Source organism: Sordaria macrospora, chromosome 1 (assembly GCF_033870435.1).
Source record: "Sordaria macrospora chromosome 1, complete sequence".
NCBI classification, from domain to species: Eukaryota; Fungi; Ascomycota; class Sordariomycetes; order Sordariales; family Sordariaceae; genus Sordaria; species Sordaria macrospora.
In genome coordinates, this window is record NC_089371.1 from 5,954,744 (window position 1) to 5,974,912 (window position 20,169).

At 52.1% G+C, this 20,169-nt stretch overlaps 4 protein-coding genes across 4 annotated transcripts; 3 read left to right on the forward strand and 1 right to left on the reverse strand.

Moving 5' to 3' along the window:
• The first annotated feature begins 1,095 nt into the window (after positions 1–1,095).
• Positions 1,096–2,914, forward strand: SMAC4_01441 (uncharacterized protein). Its single transcript, XM_003352559.2, has 4 exons — positions 1,096–1,680; positions 1,757–1,877; positions 1,960–2,265; positions 2,334–2,914. The coding sequence occupies exons 1-4, from the start codon at positions 1,363–1,365 to the stop codon at positions 2,540–2,542; spliced, it is 954 nt and encodes a 317-aa protein (XP_003352607.1). The 5' UTR covers positions 1,096–1,362; the 3' UTR covers positions 2,543–2,914.
• A 3,119-nt stretch (positions 2,915–6,033) lies between these two features.
• SMAC4_01440 (uncharacterized protein) lies at positions 6,034–8,627 on the forward strand. Its single transcript, XM_003352558.2, has 2 exons — positions 6,034–8,043; positions 8,117–8,627. The coding sequence occupies exons 1-2, from the start codon at positions 7,675–7,677 to the stop codon at positions 8,336–8,338; spliced, it is 591 nt and encodes a 196-aa protein (XP_003352606.1). The 5' UTR covers positions 6,034–7,674; the 3' UTR covers positions 8,339–8,627.
• A 2,557-nt stretch (positions 8,628–11,184) lies between these two features.
• Positions 11,185–15,216, forward strand: SMAC4_01439 (uncharacterized protein). Its single transcript, XM_003352557.2, has 6 exons — positions 11,185–12,094; positions 12,184–12,439; positions 12,552–13,868; positions 13,924–14,168; positions 14,234–14,562; positions 14,667–15,216. The coding sequence occupies exons 3-6, from the start codon at positions 12,563–12,565 to the stop codon at positions 14,788–14,790; spliced, it is 2,004 nt and encodes a 667-aa protein (XP_003352605.1). The 5' UTR covers positions 11,185–12,094; positions 12,184–12,439; positions 12,552–12,562; the 3' UTR covers positions 14,791–15,216.
• Positions 15,217–16,517: 1,301 nt separating this feature from the next.
• SMAC4_01438 (uncharacterized protein) lies at positions 16,518–18,554 on the reverse strand. The gene is made up of 3 exons (XM_003352556.2): positions 17,991–18,554; positions 17,650–17,913; positions 16,518–17,590 (listed from the first exon to the last, which is right to left on the reverse strand). The coding sequence occupies exons 1-3, from the start codon at positions 18,301–18,303 to the stop codon at positions 16,569–16,571; spliced, it is 1,599 nt and encodes a 532-aa protein (XP_003352604.1). The 5' UTR covers positions 18,304–18,554; the 3' UTR covers positions 16,518–16,568.
• Positions 18,555–20,169: the final 1,615 nt, after the last annotated feature.

The window sequence follows — 20,169 nt, forward strand, 5'->3', positions numbered from 1 at the left end:
AACGAAGCACAAAGGGCCTCTTGAAGATGGATTAGTCAACATAGATTCATGCCTCACCGTCGACGGACCCTTGCATGCAAAACAGAACCCCAAGCAACGTCGTCGCCATGCACTTTAGAGATGTCCGTTAGGTAATCCGGTCCACAGTCAACTTCTTCTGGTGATCCTGCGGGCACTGGATCCAGAATTACAGGAGGGTCATCGAGGGTTATGCGTGAGATTCTGCGACTTGGGCGGAGTTTGATCACAACTAGGTCACGGCAAGCTGGGTACGGCGCGAGTCATCACACCTCGATGGGGCCCACCACCTCGGTCAAATTTGCTCCATTGCTGTGGGAAAGCAAGAGATTTTGAACCCCCTTGGAGACAAGCCTTCTTCCATGATCCTTTCACTTGAGCCTTCTTGTTCTGGGGGGTCTGGGCGATCCGAAACGGCTGACATTGTGAAAGCGAAAAATGGAAGAGTCAAGTGAACATTTGACACATGAAGCAGCCACCGTTGGGGGGCTTGTGCCGTTCATGAACCGCCTATACCAACTCCGAGAACCATCATACCGGATGCACACGGGGGCCGGTGCGCCGCATCTGAACTTTATTTCATCCTATCCACTTTTCTTGTGCACCTCAACCCCAGGTTTCTGGTCTTCAGCCAGCCGTGCTAACCACGGACGAGACCCGGGCAGCTTCGGTCGTAAATAACTGGACTTTCACGGTCTCACCGGCAGCAGGACGGTCAGGAGATCCATCCAAAGTCAATAGTTTCCTTTATCGGTCTTCTTCTTGAGCCTCCGTTGTGGAAACAGAGTCTTGATCTAATTTCCATCTTTGCCGTTCACGAAGCTGCAAATCCGCGGACGCGGACGCCTCATCCCCAAGAAGATCCTCCAGACTTCAAACTCCATTGGGAGTGACTTCATATCTCAGCAAGCAGGGATGGGGTCTTCCATTCCTGGTCTCGACTGTCGAGGGGTGTACCTGGTGTTGGAACTCGACTCCACCACGGAGCCACGAGATATCCACAGCTTGGGAGGGATGCTTTTTTAGGCTGTTTCTCCGGTTCGGCTCCCACACATTTGAAGTACTACTTGCCTCGACCTTCGTCCGATTTTGTTATCACCCGTTGCTTCATCTTCTCTTCTCACACCACCATACCTCACCTCATCATCTCAACCCCGCACCATCACGAACACTTTTCACCTATCGCTGGGCGCGACATAGTTCCTGAACCTCCTTCGACGACCAGCAGTTCGTCCCAACATCCGCCAGAGTTCCCAGTACGGGGGAACGTCTCTCTCACTCTTCCATCACATAACAACACCCACCCGGTTTCGAGCTTTGTGAGCCGATAGTCAAACCGCCAAGATGTCTCGCATTCAAAATCAGCAAAATACCGTCTGGGTCCGCAATGGCAACGCCTACAGCCCTATCGAGACGATCGAAATCGTCGGCCGTCTGGGTACCTTCAAGGCCAACATGTTCCCGCTCAAGGTCTTCTGCTCAGCCGTGTCTGCTGGCTGTCTAGTATCCTTCGCCGGTGGTGCCACTTTCATCGCCAGCGACATTCCCTGGATGGCCGAGAACACCCCTGGCCTCGTCAAGACCCTCAGCTCCATTCTCTTTCCTTGCGCCTTGGTCATGATCTTTATGAGCGGTGCCGACTTGTTTACCGGTTCTACCATGGTATGTTGTGCATGTTGAAGATGCAAAGGATTTTTGTGTTGCCTTTTCGGGTGCTAACCTCTTGTCTAACAAACAGTTGACTTGTGTGGCTTGTTTGCAAGGCCGTATCAAGTGGCATAAGATGTTGCTGCATTGGTTCATCTGCTTCTGGGGTAACCTTGCCGGCTGTCTTTTTGTTATGGCGATTATCTTTGGTTGTAAGTTGCCTTGTCTCTGTTTTGTCCCACGGGACTCAATCGCCTTGGAGCAACGCTAATTCCTCTCTCTCTCTGTTTTCAGATGGTGGCATGTTCACGGCTCCTTCTCAAGTCAAGGTGATTCAGAACTACGTCCACGCCAAGCAGGTTGTTCCCGAATGGCATCACATCTTCATCCGCGCTATTGGCTGCAACTGGCTCGTTTGTCTCGCTGCCTATCTCGGTCTTGCCGGTAGAGATCTCATGTCTCGTGCCATGGGCATGTGGTGGCCTGTGTTCTGCTTCGCCATTCTCGGTCTCGATCACGTTGTCGCCAACATGTTCTTCATTCCCATGGGTATCTGGCACCACACCCCCGGAGTCTCTGTCGGCCTTTACATTTGGAAGGGTATGTCGTTCTCTCTCCTTTTCTCGTTGATGGCAATGAAGAAAAAGAAGCTAACACTCTTGAACCAGGCATCATTCCTGCCCTCATCGGAAACGCCATCGGCGGCGGCGGCTTCTGCGGCATGTACTACTACTTCATGTACCTCCACAACCAGGACCCGGTGCCCATCGACGGCATCTACTTTCCTGCCGACTTGGCCAGGCTCGAAGAGGGTGGTGCGCTTCCCCAGTACGAGAGTGACGACTGCGTCGTTACCACTCAGGAGCAAAAGAAGTAAAAGCAATGTTCTGACGTTTGTGCGGTGGTTTAATATAGTTTAAAGAGTTGATTAGAGTCTCAACGAAATATTTGGATACCCCCCCCCCTTCCTTGGAGGACTGAGGTTTTTGGGATAGGAAGAGTTGGGTTTAGGCCACTCTCACGCAGGCAAAGAGCCGGGATTGAAAGCTTTGCACACGGACATGGAGTCTTGTAGTGCAGGAATCTTTTTCCCCTCTTTTCACTTACGGGAATGGAGGACGGCATAATGATGGAGTCGGAGTTGAATCGTCGAAGGGATATACGTTGGTTACGGTAAACGTTAGTATATGAAGCCATACTCTTATAGATGGCAGTTAATGAATGACAATTAACGACGGTTAGCGTCAAAACACTCAATCTCCTGCCGTTGCTTGGTTGTTTGGTGAACTGGAAAATTGGAGATGCAATGAAATGCCCCTGTTGCTTTGGGTGCCCGTGCAGTGCCCGGCGGTGGGATACTGCCTGTGCTCGGTGAATGATGCACCGAGCCCCGGCCACCCTGTAGATCTTGAAGTGCCGGTGCCGGCGTTCCACTAGGTACAATGCAGGCACCTTTGAAAGTCACCACTTTCGATGACGTTCAATCGTGCCGTATAAACGCGCCTCGCGCCGCAGTCCATGTCCCATTGTACCTGCCATGTCAATCAAGCTTGTTGCTGCCGCGTGCAGTGAGCGCAAAGAATGGAAGTTAACTGCGATGTCCCTGACCTGTCTGTACGGTACTGAGTACTGGGATAAACATTGATCCTTCCTGCTGTTGGATGCCTCGGTCGTTGCGCTTCACTCACGCAGTTTCCAAAACGCAGTAAACCACAAATCAAACCTGCCGTGCGGTGTAACCTGCGCGGTTCACGCACGGCATTCACGGTGAGCTGAGTGCAGTGTCCAAAACGGGCACACGGAGTCCAACCAACCTGCAGTGCAGCGACGGAACCTCGACCAGGTACCTCCCGTCCGCTTGAGCACTGTTAGTGAGGTCCAATCTTGATTATGACAAAAATGATCGCTCTAATACCCCTTCTAACAGAACTTGGCAAGAGTACATTGAGGTTCTCGCCTGTTATGATGTCTTCAGCGAGGCTGCTAGCCCCAGTGGTCCCGCTCTTTTCGAGATCTGCCCGGGTGTTCCGGACCCTTAAGGTCACGGGTCATAACCTGGAACTCGTCGCCGTCTTATCTGGGCGGGCGGCTACCAGGGGAACGCATTCAGTCCAAGTTCGTTTATGTCAGCATTTTCCAGGTTCAAGTTCCATGTTACGTACCTTATCATGTGCGCTTGGACGCGGCTCTTCCCGTCGTCACCGTCATGGCCAGAGACGGCTTTCTAATCCATCAATGTTCGGCCCGCATGATCGTAGCCCTGACGAGTGGTAGTGGAGGTACGGATGTCGAGTGCGCTTTCTGAGAGTGGCGACCTGGGATGGAGGTCCGCGGTCTTCCTGTTGAGGGCTTCCCTTATTCCTTCTCGAAACTTCCAGGTTCCATCAGTCGAAGAACTAGCAACGTGGAAAGTGGAACTTCTCGGACTTGTTCAACAGTTGTTCCAAGGGATCGCGGGTGTTCGTGCCTCTAAACACATGGCGCTCGCACGCTCAAGTTGAAGGAGTGTGTGCGGGACGAAATCTCTGATTCAGTTTTAAAGTTCAGTTCTATGCGCAATTCATGACATCGACTTTCGGCCACTCATTGCTGTGGCCGGCCTGCGACTTGCCTGACAGAACCGGCCGCTTGAAGCAAGCGGTGTCTTGCTGCGCTTCAGTTCGGTGCATTACAGAATGCAGTACAATTGAGAGCTTCATACTGCCGCCATCTTCATGTTGAGTTCGTGAGTTTATCGTCTGTCCGTCTTATAAAGTGATCCTTCAGTTCCCGTCGTCTAGGTCCTCAATCAAGTCTTCGACGTTAGTTCGGCTCTGAAAATTGCACTACTTCTCATCCGATCTTGAGCAGCTACAGCAAAGCCCCTAGCCTCCGGCATCCCCGGCCCCCTCCTTTCAGATGCCAGCTGGAGCTCTTGAGGGTAGAAAGACCCAACTTCCTCTCAGGTTTTTTTCACAGCACGGGACTGCACTTCTCCTGGGTCCTTTCCCTTGACCGTTTAATCTCCGGCCGGCACCGCAGTCTAAACTTGGAAGGCTCAAGGCCCAGCTAATCCGTGAACCTTCTTGGACGGATTTGGTGCACGGGTTGGTGTAAAGAAACAACGCGGTAGTCCCAGTCCCAGCGTCACAGTTCCCCAATCCCTCGCTGTTTGTTCCAGGGACGAACCTCTTCTTGCCGTCCGACGTCAACATCAGGTACGATACAACTTCGACCAAGCAGGGAAGGGGCGAGAACGGGATTTGTTCCGTCGTGGCACTGGTTACCTCTAAGGTACCCAAAGCAACCTCTTCCAGGGTTCTGACTGGAAGTCACTCCATTCAGGCAGGTGAAGTCGATCGAGAGCCGTTCTGGATCTCAAGTTGCCACGAGTTTGACGCGTCATAGAGCTTGACGAGCAAAACTTTTTTCGCCCTTGATGCAGGTGAACCGTGGAACCGTGGTTCTGTTCAGTGATCTCGCATGATGGTCTGCCGTGAAGGTTGTCGGCAACTGTTGTGTATCCGATATGAGAGTCCAGCTATTACCAAGGTATTGCAGTATCCGGGTGCAGCAGAAGAAGACAGATACTGAGAGGAGCTAGGTATGCTTTGTCTAGGTAGCTGTTGACCATCCAGGTTCGGATGACAAGCAGGATAGAGGCATCAGGTACTAACGGCTTATACTTCAATAACGGCGAAGAGATTTGGGCACCTCTAGATGCTATCCTCAACGCAAAGATATTCCGCCTCCACTCCACCGAATCTATCCACGGACAATATTTCTCCCACAGGCAAAACCCAAACGATCAGTATGCCGCTTCTGGCCGTAAAGAGGGCAGGACATTGAGGGGCAATGGTACCTTACGCATACGCAATACCAACGAACCCATTTCCATCCGTCCCCTCAAAGCGATGGTGAGGGATGTGTGATTCAGGCACTGAACATGTAGTGCCATTGGACCAGCTGCTCCTTGTCCTAGGAAGTAGGAAGGGGCGAAAACATCATACAAGCTCTAGACTTACCCCAGATCGAAGTGACTCCGGACCCCGACTGGAGCGGGATACTGCACTGCGACCTTATTATAGCAACACCAGACAGAACCGCTTAGACTCCGACGTTTTCTAGTTCCGTATATTAAACTTGCTGCAATACAACAACGGTCTAGCCTAGATACTCAATCCCAGACTATCGAGGTAGTCCCGGGCCTTGTTATCAAGGGTCTGTCAGTGCCTAGAACCTGTCCAAGATCGTTGGGTCGTCCGTTGCAGTTGCATGTGGGAACACTTGGTCCGGCCGTCAGGCCGCCCCTATGTACCCTGCGTTCCCTGACCCCTGAACAACATGCAACAAAGATGCATTGATCTGGAGACTCAAGAGTTTAGGTTTGCCAGAAATAGGTGCATTTAGATGGCATTGCAGCGGTTGATACAGTAGGTATGGACTATTATTCTAGGTCTTGTTGTCATGGTGATGGATTACCTTACCCTTTGGTTGAGTGAAGTGCCACTGGAGGTAGGATGTCAAGGCCAAAATCAATACTGCGAATTCTGCTGGTCCAAGAACAAGATTCGAAAGCTAATACGTCAAACAACGTGCTTGCTGTCAATCAATTGAAGCTCTTGACCAAACAAGGGAAACTACAACTGCCGTGCAAGAAGACAACAGCGATTGGATTATGAACTCAACCGCTTCCTGACCCGGAGTACTGATTGTTAGGTCACGAAACTCGAGTATAGCTCTGCTGATTCCTGTCTGTTACCTGCAACACTCAACCATGGCCCAAAGACAAACTATCACCAACCTCAGAAAGCACCCACAACGAGATAGGAAGGTGCAAAAAAAGACTCATCCAAATGCAGCGGACGAGGCAGCTGGGGTAGTAACGGCCAAGAACAGAGCAAATTGAGACTGACGAGTTTTCCGTACAAGAACATTTAACTAATAGCTCGATTCATCAAAATAGTGGAATGAACCCAGGCAACTCATCACGGAACCATCTCCTCCTTGCCTCTGTTCCATTGCCCAAAACCATCACTAGCCCATGACTTCTCGTCAAGTCCCCTATATTACCCCAGGTCCAGTTCGACCATGTGCAGCTACCAAAAATAACTTTTGTGCCCACTGCAGGTGCAAAGTGTGATTCCGTTCTTCCCTGGTTGAGTCTAGGTAAACTGCAACTCTATATGTTGCTACCATGTCCCAATGTCCCAATGTCCCGTCCGTCTGTGTCCGTCCCCTAATCGAGGTCAAGGTAACGGTAGAGCGTAGAGGTAATGTTTGGGCTAGCCATTCATTGTCGTTCGCTTCTTTCCTTGGCTCGAACCAAATGAACCAACCATGGACCGGACCGGGGGTGCATTATATCGTGAGTGAGTGTGGAATGAACCGTTGCCCAATCCAGGGACCCGGATTCGCGGGTATCCAATATGGATAAATAGGAGCCGGAAGGTCCGCATCCAAACTGTGGTTCTGTTAAAGTTTTCTTTTTCGCCTTTTGGTCTCGCTGGGACTGCGGTCCCCGGGGAATCGAATGAGTGGTACTGCTACTATCAGGGCCACTGTAATTAATGGAGAACATGAAATTTGCCTGCCTCATGCATTTGCCCGATTCCATCACTTCCATCTATGCTGCGTGCGTTGCGTGGCAAATGAGGTCTACCATGTCCAGGTTTCTTTCGTCACGACGACGATCGATCTAGACCCTTTGCAAATGTGTTTTAGAGGGAAAATGCGACGATAAGGGAAGTCGGGGTCTAAATTGCATCATGTTAGCGTCGTCTATAAGAAGGACATGAGAGGCCCTGTTCTTCGGATGCCGAGTCCCCTCTCTTTGCTCATTGTCATCATCATCATCATAATCACTTACAACAACCGCCATTGACTTCTCTGAAGCCCCTTGCTGCAATAGCCCAACCCCTGAACTTTCATCTTCTCAACGCCAAGGCACCGACCATCAGTCACCGCTACACTAGGTATCAGCCAGTCAGCCACATATCACACAACACAAGACAAAACACAACACTCACAATGGGTCCCATCACCACCACACTCACCACCCTCCTCTCCCTCACAACCCTCGCTCTCGCCGAGTCTCCAGCAGGGACCCCGCGCATCAACTCCATCAGCTACTCAGGCAGCGGATGCCCACAGACACAGGCCAAATTCAGCGGCAGCCTGAACGACCCGACCCTCACCTTCAACCACTTCGCCATCGAGTACCCCAACACGGTAAACCGGACGGCCAACTGCCAGGTGCACCTGCAGGCCAAGGGCGTGTCGGCAGGCTGGCAGGTTTCCATCAAGGATACGTTCGTGGACGGCCACGTGACCCTGGACCCAGGCGCAGCGTTGGATTACTTCTCGACTGTTTACTATAGCTCGAGTGCGGACGATGCTGTAAGTTCTTCCCGTCGTTAGTGAAAAACAGGGGCGAGAATTCACGAGAGGCTAACATGACGCAAATCAACAGGTTACCAGCAAGGGGACACTCTCCAACGATGGCTCGTCCAGGATTGACAAGGCAGTCACCCTCCAGAACCACTTCAACGCCAGGGCCTGGTCATCGTGCACGACATCCTCAGATGACGGATTTGGCATCCTGAACATCAACTTCCGCGGTGCTCTACGCAATGAGAAGTCGTACTTTGAGGCGACTAGTGAGACTTGGGACTTGGATTGGAGGAGGTGCTAAGATGGTTTGGTGGCTACCTAGTAAGGCTGGTGATTTTACTGAGCTCTGATGTTTCACTTCATTTTCATGGAGGCTCCGTCTGTTGTTTCTCGCCAGAACGGTTGCTCGTTTGTTCATTACAATTTTGTTGTTACGATAGGAGATGGCGGAGGAGTGTAGAAGGCTGATAAAAAGGTGCTTTCCCAAAAGTAAAAGAGAGAAAGAGTTCGGCTTTTGAAGTTGAACAGTCGAAGAATGAATATTCGAAATCAAAACAAAATGGTTCTGTGTGTGGTGCAATTTGTGCTTGTCCTTGACACCTCGAAGCCATCAGGTGGTAGGTCATCAAGAGGTTGATGCTCCTGGGATGTCCGATCACAACCTCCGCACCGTCGTGCACCCCAAATGGCATGAGAGGAGCTGAATAAGCTGCCGAAACATTGACCAACGGAGACGAAATGAGAATGAGGGGTGCTGGACTTCCTCTTGACAAGCGCAGGGCTTGTTCCTCTTGCCTTCTCGATGAACGGTCAGTTGGGAATAATAGAACTGCAAGGTGCTGAGATGGTGACCCTAACGGAGGCCTCCAGGTCACTCAATCCAAAAGCCGCGGACATCCGGAGCTGCAACATCCAGGAAGGGAAATAAAGATGCTACATGTTCAAGAGGCAATGAGATGTCACAGAACTCAATTTGATGATGGTTTCGTAGAAGGAATGCGGAGTGTCTTCACATCGGTGTTATGCTGCATAACTGAAGCGAGGTGGCTGCGATGCAGAATGGGGGTTGTGCAACACCACCAAAACACGACGATCTTTTTGAGTTCCGACGATATACAGCGGCGGGATACCCGAATTGGCAACTGCAAAAGCTTATTATCGGTGGTGCATGCGATGCGACTTTCACACCGCAACTCATGAGGCCAATGAGCACAGAGATGATGGTGTTGTTGTGAGAAGGAGTTCGTCCCATCCGAGTCATGGCGCAAAGCCTGATGGCTGTCAGTGTTAGTGCCCGCCTGTATCCGAGTCCGCACCGGGTCATTGCAAGGCATCCCGCGTTTCTAGGGTAGCAGATTTCCAACAAATATTCCCCGCAAGGGATCGCTTCAACCCCCGTGCCCATCGTGGTTGTTGTGCTGATCGATCTCCTCCAGCGAGTAGATTGCCTAATGGAGAGCAGAGGCGCAACACATCGATGTCGGATCATAGGACAAGAAGGAAAATGAAAACAGGAAAAGATGAGTGCATAGAGCGCAACCCTCCTTGGATCTTGAAGCGACGTCGTGATAAGAGCTCATGGTCCAAGCTTCCTGCAGAAGCCCACCAGTCCGGACACTGCAAAGTAGGTGAAATCTGATATCAATAAGCACCTTGAACGCCGAAACTTTCCTTCTCAGTGGCTCACCGAGCTGCCGTTGAATGCACAGCGTGCATGGTGCTTGTAGGGATGGAAGCAAGGTGGTGAAATGCAGCCGCACTACGGCATATGTGTGAAGATGGTTGAATGGCGTGAATAACAGGAAGGCCAAGGGATTTTGGTGCCCGGTTTCTTCTTTGTCCAGACACAGACCGAACTGCCACGACTAGGCCGGATATTGAGCAAGGCACCGGGCAGACCGTTTGGCCATGGCTTGATTCCAAGGTAGAGAAAAAAGAGTCCTTATCTTCTGTGTGAAACATGCGCCATTTTCGGAATGACTGTTTCGTCATTGTCATTGACAGTCTGTAACACAGGCGGGTAGAGAGCTCCGTAAGGTTAGGTTGTTGAGAGTGAGGGCTCGTGAGGGGTAGCTCCCACTGTAATTGCGCCCTTGTACCCCATTAGCGCCAATAGAGAAGAATGGGCGTTCGCTGCAGAAGCCACGGTCAGCCCTCGGATTCGAATATCGTCCCCGTCACACCGTTTATTTTGCTTTCACCTCGTCAACTATCCGCACGGCATCGGATGCCAACAACAGTCTCAAGAGGGTGGGAGAAGGGCAGGCTGATTTATTGGCAGGGGTCGGCAGGGTTCTCCAACCGTTGTAGGTGGCCAGCCATTGTGCGACAATCGGTGAAGAATTTGTGGGAATTGTGTATCGCAGCGATGGGAAACTAAGCAGACCGAAGAGGACGGATGATGATTTGCATTTTACCATGCCACCAGCTGATGGTCGAGCAGAATGGAAGGCTATTGCCACGGGTTACCGAATTTCTTCCCTTCCATCGACGGGATTTTGAGCCTTGAGCCTCTTTGCATCACCGACCAGTTAGTTTGGTTCTCCCATGAGCCAGATATTGTCCGTGATTCGCTTGCCTTATAATGGAGTGGTGGTTTTGTGAACCCCGAGTGATGAGATGATCAGCAATGGGGGCGATTTCCAAGACCGCGTACATTTTGGCATGACAAGACATCGGGAGCGCGTTGGCTGAGACCACAATGACCACTGCAGATGCATGGAGCCTGTTCGTCATGTTGATTGCTAGGACCGGTAGTATTCCAAGGAAGCAATCCTTTGAAATGGAGGGAGACGATGGAAATCAAAGACAGCGACAACGACAACAAGAAGTTTTCATGGCAAGAGGGTTGCTGTTTCCCTTGTTGGGTGCAGAGTGGGCGGGGAAATTTCGCCGCTCTTTGCGGGCAGGAAGTGACTGAGAAATACAGCGGGTCATTTGTACCAGGTACATGATGGACCATGCGCATGCATGCAAGTGGCCTAGCGATTGGGCACAAGCGCCTTGTACTCCGTACTTTGCAGTCGCGTAGCCTGCAGTCGTCATCCGGGTCGGCTACGACCTTTTACAGTCTCGTCTCAAAAGGCAGTTGCAACCACTGCACTGAAAAGAAACAAAACAGGCCAGTCCAACGGCCGGGACGTTACCGGCTGGCGGGGACGGGATGTACGACGTAGAGGTACAGGATGGGAAATCGCATTCCATCCGCCGCCGCCCTCTGCTCCTGCCGGCGGGATTCGACAATTCAATCGTGGCGGAGTTCCCTCCATGCAACAATGTCGTTCTCGACACCACCTCCGAGCACCTCCTCCATCGAAGTGTCATTTTCCCATTTTCGCGTGACAACGTCTCCTCAATCCTTTCTCGACTTTGGTCCTTTCCAACACCACCATCATCCAATTATACGGGCTGCACAAACACAAGAAACGAGCAATGATCGTCATTCCCCCCTCGCAATAAAGTCAAGCCGTCATCAAGGGCTTCGCACCCGTCGAGCCTGGCCCTTGTTATTGGAGGAGACTTCGGGCAGGCGTCACCTCTCACTCCTTCTGATATATTGGAAACCGCACACTCACCGTTCTTTATCCCACCTTCACATGTGTGCAAGGCAGTCACGGCAGAGGCAGGCTACAGCGGCTGGTTAGCGGTTGGCCCTTGTGAACTTGTCCCCCTCCAAAGAAAAGACAAGGTAGCCGCCGGTGACGGCGCCCCGAGTTTCGAAAGCCCATCTCGAGGATACCTTACCAACTGAGCCTCCAATGTGAGAGCCTGACTTCCATCCCGTCAGGTATCTCAGGTGGAATAACGTTGCCGATGTGACACATTACGCTGTCCACTCTTTGATGGTCCCATTGAGGGAATTGGTCGCGGCAGAGACCCGAGATCACGGTGATTACCTGCCGGTGGACGATGCTGCGCAATGTGGTACTCCCGGTCGCTTTCCACCCTCGTCGATGGATTCCAGCGCACAGATTGAGAGCGTACTGCAGATGCAGGATGGCGAGATGGTGAGATGGTGAGATGGTTTGGTGGTCAACTTATAGGATTGGGGAAAGAGGTACGTAGACCGTTGACGGTATCCCGTACAGTACCTTCTCTTGCCAATCTTGGCCAGTTTGCTGATCGGTTGTCCGGCGTACGGTGCAGTGACGACGGGGACCACTCGGAGTCGCCACTCACTGTTTACTGTAGCCTAGCTTGACCTCTCATTCACGGCCAGCCTGTTTTGTTTGCTCCAAAAAAAAGTGCTTTATCTGATCTGCCCCTCCATCCCTTCACCTACCTGCCTCGAGCAGACGGGATATAAAACTCGCCCTTCGTCATATCAAGGTCGTTGACCTCTTTCCTTCAACTCATTCTTATTCCGTCGAGTGGTTGCATCATCTTCACCACTGCTGCAGAGGTTAGTTCTCCATTCCGACGATCGGGGTCCTTTGCCCTTCCTGCCTTTCTGGAGCTGTAAATGTCATCGCCATTCTAGGACCCATAGCTGACAGCTGTTCCTGAATCTCAAGTACCATTCACCATGGCCTCACCACCTATGCCCATCCACTCGTCCGGGCGACGTAGGGGGTCTGCCGCACGTAGGGAGTCTAGGGACTTCCATGAAACCCTCCTCGACACAGTGTCTCTTCTCGGGACCTCATACCTATCCACCGCGCCCATTGCCCAGGAAATTCTTGCCAGGGATCTAGCAGAGTTGGAGGACGACGAGCAAAATGAACGAGACGAGGAATGTCGCTCAGATGACGAGGAGGACCTCGAACCCTCCATCGATGTCGGCTCTCTACCTGTTGGAGCTCATCTAGTTTCACGCCCTGGCGGTATTGCCTATGGCACCCTCAGACCCATCATCGCCAGCGAGATGCAGGGTAGTCCGATTGTCTGCGAGACCGATGTTGTCGAGTCCCGTGCCGCAGAGCGCAGTCTTCTTCGCGATAACCACCTTCTCCCACCCAAGCATCCTCGATCACCCGATGATCCGCTTTGGAAGAAGATCTACCGCCGTCTGTTCAGTACCAAGGTCCCTGTCTCGGACAAGTCCTTCGAGGAGACACCGCTCCTTCAGGACTATCCCCTGCCGCCATCACCGACCATCAGCGAGGAGATCAACCAATGGGAGCGAGCTGTCGCTCAGAACATGCTCAAGACAACCTGGCAGCGTGAGGCCCAGACAATCATCAAATACTCACGATCTCTTATCGTGACTTTCTTGCTTCACTACTCGGTTACCGTCACCAGTGTCTTTACGGTCGGACGTATTGGGCGCATGGAACTCGGAGCAGTCAGTCTCGCTACCATGACGGCCAACATCACATGTTACGCTCCAGTACAGGGGCTTTCAACGTGCTTAGACACGCTATGCGCCCAGGCATTCGGGTCTGGTCACAAGAAGCTGGTCGGACTTCAGTTGCAGAGAATGACCTACCTCTTATGGCTTCTACTCCTGCCCATCGTCACACTCTGGTGGTTCTCCGGTGGCGTCTTGAATCGCATTATCCCCGATCCCGATACCGCAGCACTGGCCGGCATGTATCTCCGAGTCCTGATTCTTGGAACGCCCGGAGTGGCGGCCTTTGAGAGCGGCAAGCGCTTCGTCCAAGCCCAAGGTCTCTTCCATGCCACCACATTCGTTCTCCTCATTGGTGCACCTCTCAACGTCCTGGCCAACTGGTTTTTCGTTTGGAGAATGGGATGGGGATTCACGGGTGCCGCAAGCGCTGTCGTTTTCACACAGAACCTTTTGCCATTCCTTCTCTTCCTCTATGTCCGCTTCGTCCAGGGCATGGAGTGTTGGAACGGACTGAGTCGACACGCGTTCAGTAACTGGGGTAAGTGGAAGCTTGCTTGATGTGTGAAAAAGACAATAGCTGACGTCCAAACTAGGTCCAATGATCCGATTGGCTTTGCCTGGCATGATCATGGTTGAAGCTCAATACTTTGCTTTCGAAGTTCTTACACTTGCCGCCAGTCAGTTCGGCAGTGCGCATTTGGCTGCGCAGAGCGTCCTGGTCACGGTCACCTCGACGACATTCAACATCCCTTTCCCACTCTCTATTGCTGCTTCCACGCGTGTGGCTAACCTCATCGGCGCCAAATTGAGCGGTGCTGCGCGTACCAGCGCCAAAGTGGTATGTTACGGACTCTTAGAGGCTTAACGGTTACGCAGAAACGCTGACTTGCGCAATCTGTCTAGGCCCTTTGCTGCGGTATTGTTGTCGGCCTGTTCAACATGACACTACTCAGCAGTTTGAGGTTCAAGATCCCGTATCTTTTCACCAATGACGAAGAAGTGGCCGCTATTGTGTCCAAGGTTCTGCCAATCTGCGCAGTGATGCAAATGGTAGATGCCCTAGCGGCGATGTCCCACGGTCTCCTCAGAGGCATTGGAAGACAGGGTATTGGCGGTTTCACCAATCTCTTCTCGTACTACCTCATTGCCCTGCCCATTTCGTTCTCGACGGGATGGGCTTTGGGATGGAAATTGCAGGGACTTTGGTTTGGAGTTGCAATTGGTCTGGCCGTGTAAGTGACGACCCCTTCATTCCTAGCAGTTCTCAGCTATCCCTTAGCAGATGATTTGCAGTGCATTAGGGCCGGAACGCATGCTGACGTTTGTGCTTGTCTAGGGTATCCACCGTTGAGCTCTGGTATCTACACCAGGCCGATTGGGAGCACGCCGTCCAAGAGGCTGAGAACCGCTTGAGGTCTGATGAAGCTTGTCATCAAAGTCAGCGTAGGGAGTCTAAGTAATGCCTTGGCTGATGCTGAGGTTGGTAAGTATCCAGAGGACTGAAGCAAAGACAAAGGAAACGAAACGAAAACAACAAGAACGCAAACAAATCAAAGACAAGGTGTTTGAGTGAGCAAAAGGGAGGTTGCATTGTCCGGGTTTGACGGCTTACGTACTTTGCATGAACTACATAACCGCTGTGCGGTACTGCCTTGGGAGCATGATATCACGGAGTTTGGGTTTCACGGAGTCCAGTCAGCATGTATTGCATGTTATGTCAGGTTAGCGTGGACGCCTGGAGTTGTTGAGGGGGTGGCGTTATATAGAGATTTGAAAACAAAGGACGTTATCACTCAAACCAAAAAGGCGATTATAACTGTTCGAGTTGTCTCGGGTAAGTGACCGCGTCTCTCTGTTTTCGCTTGTTTCGAAGGAAATCCTTCCGCCGCATTTTAGAATGTCTTGGTCACGAAGCTATTGGATGTTGTAATACACGACATTGAAAACCGACACACCAAAACCCCTTGGCCATACGTCATGAAGCGTTTGGAGCCCACTATTTGGCACTGCAATTCGTGGGGGGATATGTACCCGTTCGCGCCTTGCGCCGCCGCCGCGCGTGTACCGTACAGTACGGTACCGCAGCGAAGTACATACAGTGACACTGCACAATGTGGAACTCCCTTATCAACAACACCAAGGACGATCCTTGTGCGCCTTTGTTTGTAAATGAAAGGGGCTTCAACGTCAACGACCGATGTCGCCGGAGTGGTCGCCGGCTGCGGGATGTTCGGATAGCGCATTAATGGTATTATTATCTGGACGGATTTGATCGTAAGAGGAAATCGAATCGTAAGAGAGGGGTCGGTCAAAGTCGAATCCCATTGTGAAGCTGGAATCGCTGAGAAGTGTTGTAACGAGGAAGTGGTGTTTTGGTGTTGTGGGCCTTGACAACCTGGAAGGCGGAGGTGGCGGTTTTTTTTTGGCTGTTTCAATGAGGTCGAAGATACCGTGAACAGGTGTTGGTGGTGGTGGTGGTAATGCTGATGGTGTAGTGCTGGTGGTACACTGCGGTGAGGTGGTGCAGTCTACTTGTAGGTGCAGTGGTGCAAGTGGTACTGTAGGACGAACTGTGGATCCTTTCCTGTCTTTTACATCTCCGGGCACCCGACGCCCCTTCCTGAGTCCTGGCCCCTCGGGATCTCAACGATATCAGCAGAGTTTGGAACGAGGCAAGTAATTGATATGATTTGTCTTATTATTGACTACGTATATAAGTGTATGGGGGAATCTCTAGATAAAAAAAACGAAGAAAAATATAACATCAACTCCATAGCGCATCCAGCATTTCATTCAGGTATCCGACAAAAAGACATAAAATCCATAAATCATGCATGCTTCTTCTTCTTCTTCTTCTTCTTCTTCTTCAAGTCCAATAAATCTTTGACTTCCCACAAAAAAAACAAAAAAAAACGCCCAAAAACAAGAGGGATATCTGACTGGTCGATGATGATGCCGCCGGGGATGTTGATGATGATGATGATGATGGTGTATAACGATGTTGTAAAACAGTCCCCCAAATACATGTCTTGGTTGATGGATTACTTTTTTGAGTGGTAGTTCTGGCCACCTTTGTAAGGGGGGGGGGGGGGGGGGGGGCTCTCTTTTTTCTCTTTCTCTCTTTGTGAATGTTCTCGTGTTTTGCGCTGCTACCAAGGGAGGTAGCGAAGCGGACTGAGTGATTCTTGCTTTGAATCAATCCCTCATAAGGACTAATCCAGTTATATTGCGAAACCGCTTAAGGGTTGCTAACATAACTCCTCGCCCTTTCCAACGCCAGCTGGTCATGAACGAGCGGGGCATTCGGATCGCGACCCTTCTGGTTCTCAATATCCGAGTCGTGGCTATCCTCCTCGTCATCACCGCCATAAGCATACTTGGACTTCTTACGGATGCGGGCACCCCACTTCCAGAAAGCAAAGGGAATCAGGCAGCACAGCAGACCGAGGAAGGCCAGGAAAGTCGAGGCCCACTGGTCGCCCATGCGGTGGTACATCTGCTCGGTGAAGAGGACGGTGCCGGCGCCCCAGAAGGAACGGATGAACGTCTTGGCGGCGAGCGCGGAAGCGGCCTGGTGCTGGTAGGAATCGACGAGGTAGTTGTTGGCGGCGTTATACAAGAAGATGAAGCCGAAACCGATGGGGAAGCCAGCCAGCGCGGGGCCGACCCAGATCAAGCGCGGGTACGAGGACCAGGCGAAGATGAACAGGCCGATGGGGATGAACCAGCAGGAGACCATCATGGGGATCAGACGGATCTCGGCGGGCGGCTTGCCGTTGTACTTCTGGACTTGCTTGAGGTAGTGCTTGTTGACGATGGGAGCACAGAGAGCGGAGCAGATGACGCCCACGGCAAGCGGGATGAACATGAGACCGGTGATGCCGTGAGAGTAGCCCTTGCCACCCTCGAAGATGATGGGGTAGGCGACGAAGAACATGTAAAGAAGACCGTAGAGGACCGACATGTAGAGCGACATGAGCAGTACGATGAGCTCGCGGAAGAGAAGCTGGAAGGGCCGGATCAGGAAGACGGTCATGCGCTCCGAGAAGGGACGCTGGTCCAGGTCGGCCTCAGTCACGTACGAGTTGTCACCGGTTTGCTTGCGGAGGCTCTTGGCCCGGCGCTTGAGGATGGTGGGCGCGTAGGTCTCCTTGACGGTGAAGGTGATGAGGACCCAGACGACGAAGGCCATGATGAGCTGGATCCAGTAGAGCCACCGCCAGCCGGCGAGGCAGAGCCAACCACCGACGAGAGGACCGACTGAGAATGCCAGTTAGTATTTGCCATTCAGGGGTAATAGGCAAAAATTGGTGACTTACCAGCAGGACCGATGAAAGGAGCAGCAGAGAAGGCAGCCATGGGAACACCACGTTCCTCATTCCTCCACAGATCGGCAAGAGTACCACCGACCAGGGTCATGGGCGCGGAGAAGGCAATACCGTCGATCAAACGGCAGACAATGAGGGTACCGATGTTCTTGGAGACGGCGCAGGGAATGACGAAGACGACGGCGACGAGAAGGGTCGAGCCATAGATGAGCTGTCTTCCGAAGACTTCGGAAAGCGGAGCGAAAACCATGGGACCTGTATCATGATCATGTTAGATCTCGGAGATAACCCATATGCAAGATGATTCCTTCCACAGATAGATGGAAACTTACCAACACCGAAACCGACGACGAAAACGGTAATGGGCAGAAGAGCAGCCTCGTGGCTAATGCCGAACTCATGAGCTACACTGTCGACATCGGCAGTGATGACGGAGGAACAAAAGGCGACGACGAAGCAGGTGATGGCGACCACCATGGTACAGTACCACTTGTACGCTTTCCCCCAGTTCTTGGGGTTTGCAGGGTCTCCTTCCGCGAAAGTGACGAGCTTGTAGTCCTGTTGTGTCTCTCCTCCTTCGGGGATCTTTTCCTTCTGGGGTTGTGGCGCCCCAGCCGCGGTGGGCGCTGCTTGTGTTGTCGACATGGCGATGTCTTGTGGTGTCGATGCTGCTAAAACAGAAGCTTGTTGTTGAGGGAGGTCTGGATTGTTGTCGACGCTGGCCGTCTTGTTGTTTCTCGGGGTATTCGGCTCGGTTCAGGGGCAACTCGATCGATCCGGTTGGTGGTTTACCATGCAACGGGGTGTGGACGCTGATATATCAGAGAGGGAGTGAAAGAGAGAATTGAGTGATGACCCCCACTGGATGGTCAACGTGTTTGAATTAGCGGATATAGAATGATGAGGATCAGTTTCGGCTGGGGCAGGGCCCGTCTGTCGTATTATATCTTTTCTGTCCCCATACTGTCGTCGTCTATCTGTGGAGGGCCTCGCCTTTGATTCGGGTTTACTCGGTAATCTACATGATGGGATTTTTCTCCATCACCCCTGCGTAGATCATCAATAAAGAAGGAGCCTCGTGCCCCTCGCCGTTCGTGGTTGTGCGGTACGTACTGCCTGCTGCGTAGGGATAGGTCTAGGTACTTGCTGTCTGAACCAGCATGGTTTCCTGTTTGGGGTTGGACTCGCGACTTACAGCGAGCACGTATCGCGGTACGCCCTTGACGCCCTACACTACGAGATGACCCAATTGACCAATGAAAGTGCCCGATGGCCGGGGATAAATGCTGTCGCCATTGCGGCTGACAGTCCTTCATGACGGTCATCGCCATGTCCCTGGTGGCGACAGTGGGCCCCTTGAAACCAGGACTTCAGGGACACTCATCCCATTCGAGTCAGAATCGTCACAGCAACCAGCTGCTAGAAGCATGACGATGGCCAAGAAGAGATTGCTGTCGTCGAACTTCTGTGCAGTTCGTTCCAGGTTTGCTGGAACCGTCCGAGACCGGCTCCAGTTTAACAAGCGGGAGAGGGGCTGATTGGCCGGAAGGCTCGGCATCGCGAAGTTTCTCATAGACGCGACGAACTCGTTCGCCCTTGTGAACCCTCGACCAGTTCAGACGAGAATACTACTCGAATGTCACCGCCATGGTTAGAACAAGGCGCAGAATGTTTGCGTATCTGGTTGATGCCCAACAGAGGAAGTAGGTATCAGATGGGCGGCATTGGTGCCTTTATCACAGAATTTCAGCGTCACCGGATTGTCAGATTTTCGAGCTTATCATTCTCTCGGTCCACTGTTGATACATGAGATCTCCTCCCATATAGTGGCATCTCACGAGGAAGTGAACGCTTATCCGTGTGAATCAACAGTTGCTGGACGAACTTTAGGTCCACTGGGGTTATTGGTTGTATGGAGACAGCGGAAGGTGAGGTCGGTAGCGGAGGCTTCACGGGACATGAGGACGGTAAAGGCAGCGTTCTGTCGCGCCTCTTGGCCGCTGCTTCAGGTGTACTGCTCCATCCGGGCTACGAACCCGGCAATGGCTTCGGTATTCGCAACCAAAGGGTCCAGGGACCGGTGATGACTCCGGAGTTGGCCGTCCATGGACTCCGTGTTTGTCCATCTTATTTGGGTGTTGTTCAATGTCAACACTGGGATTATGCCTACATACTTGAAGGCTTGTTCATATCGTGAAGGCAGTAGGGAGTCTGTTCTTACACCATAAAATCATAGAAAAGGGCATTAATCGGGGCATCTGAGGTTTCTAAGGTTGGCTTCCTCAACTTTCTTTCTCTTAATGGCCGGCATGGTCGGAACTTGCTCCATCTTGACATGTCGAGAGCCCATCGAGAGCCCCATCCGGGGGACGGAGGAACCACTTGCGGGTCCCGGGCGTGCCGCTTTGGCCCGCTTGGCATAAGGAACCGGTTGGGGGCCACGGAACCAACCCCTGGCGTCCTGCCCTGTGACCTCACCCCTGCGGCCCTGTCACTGTGCCGCTTGTCGAA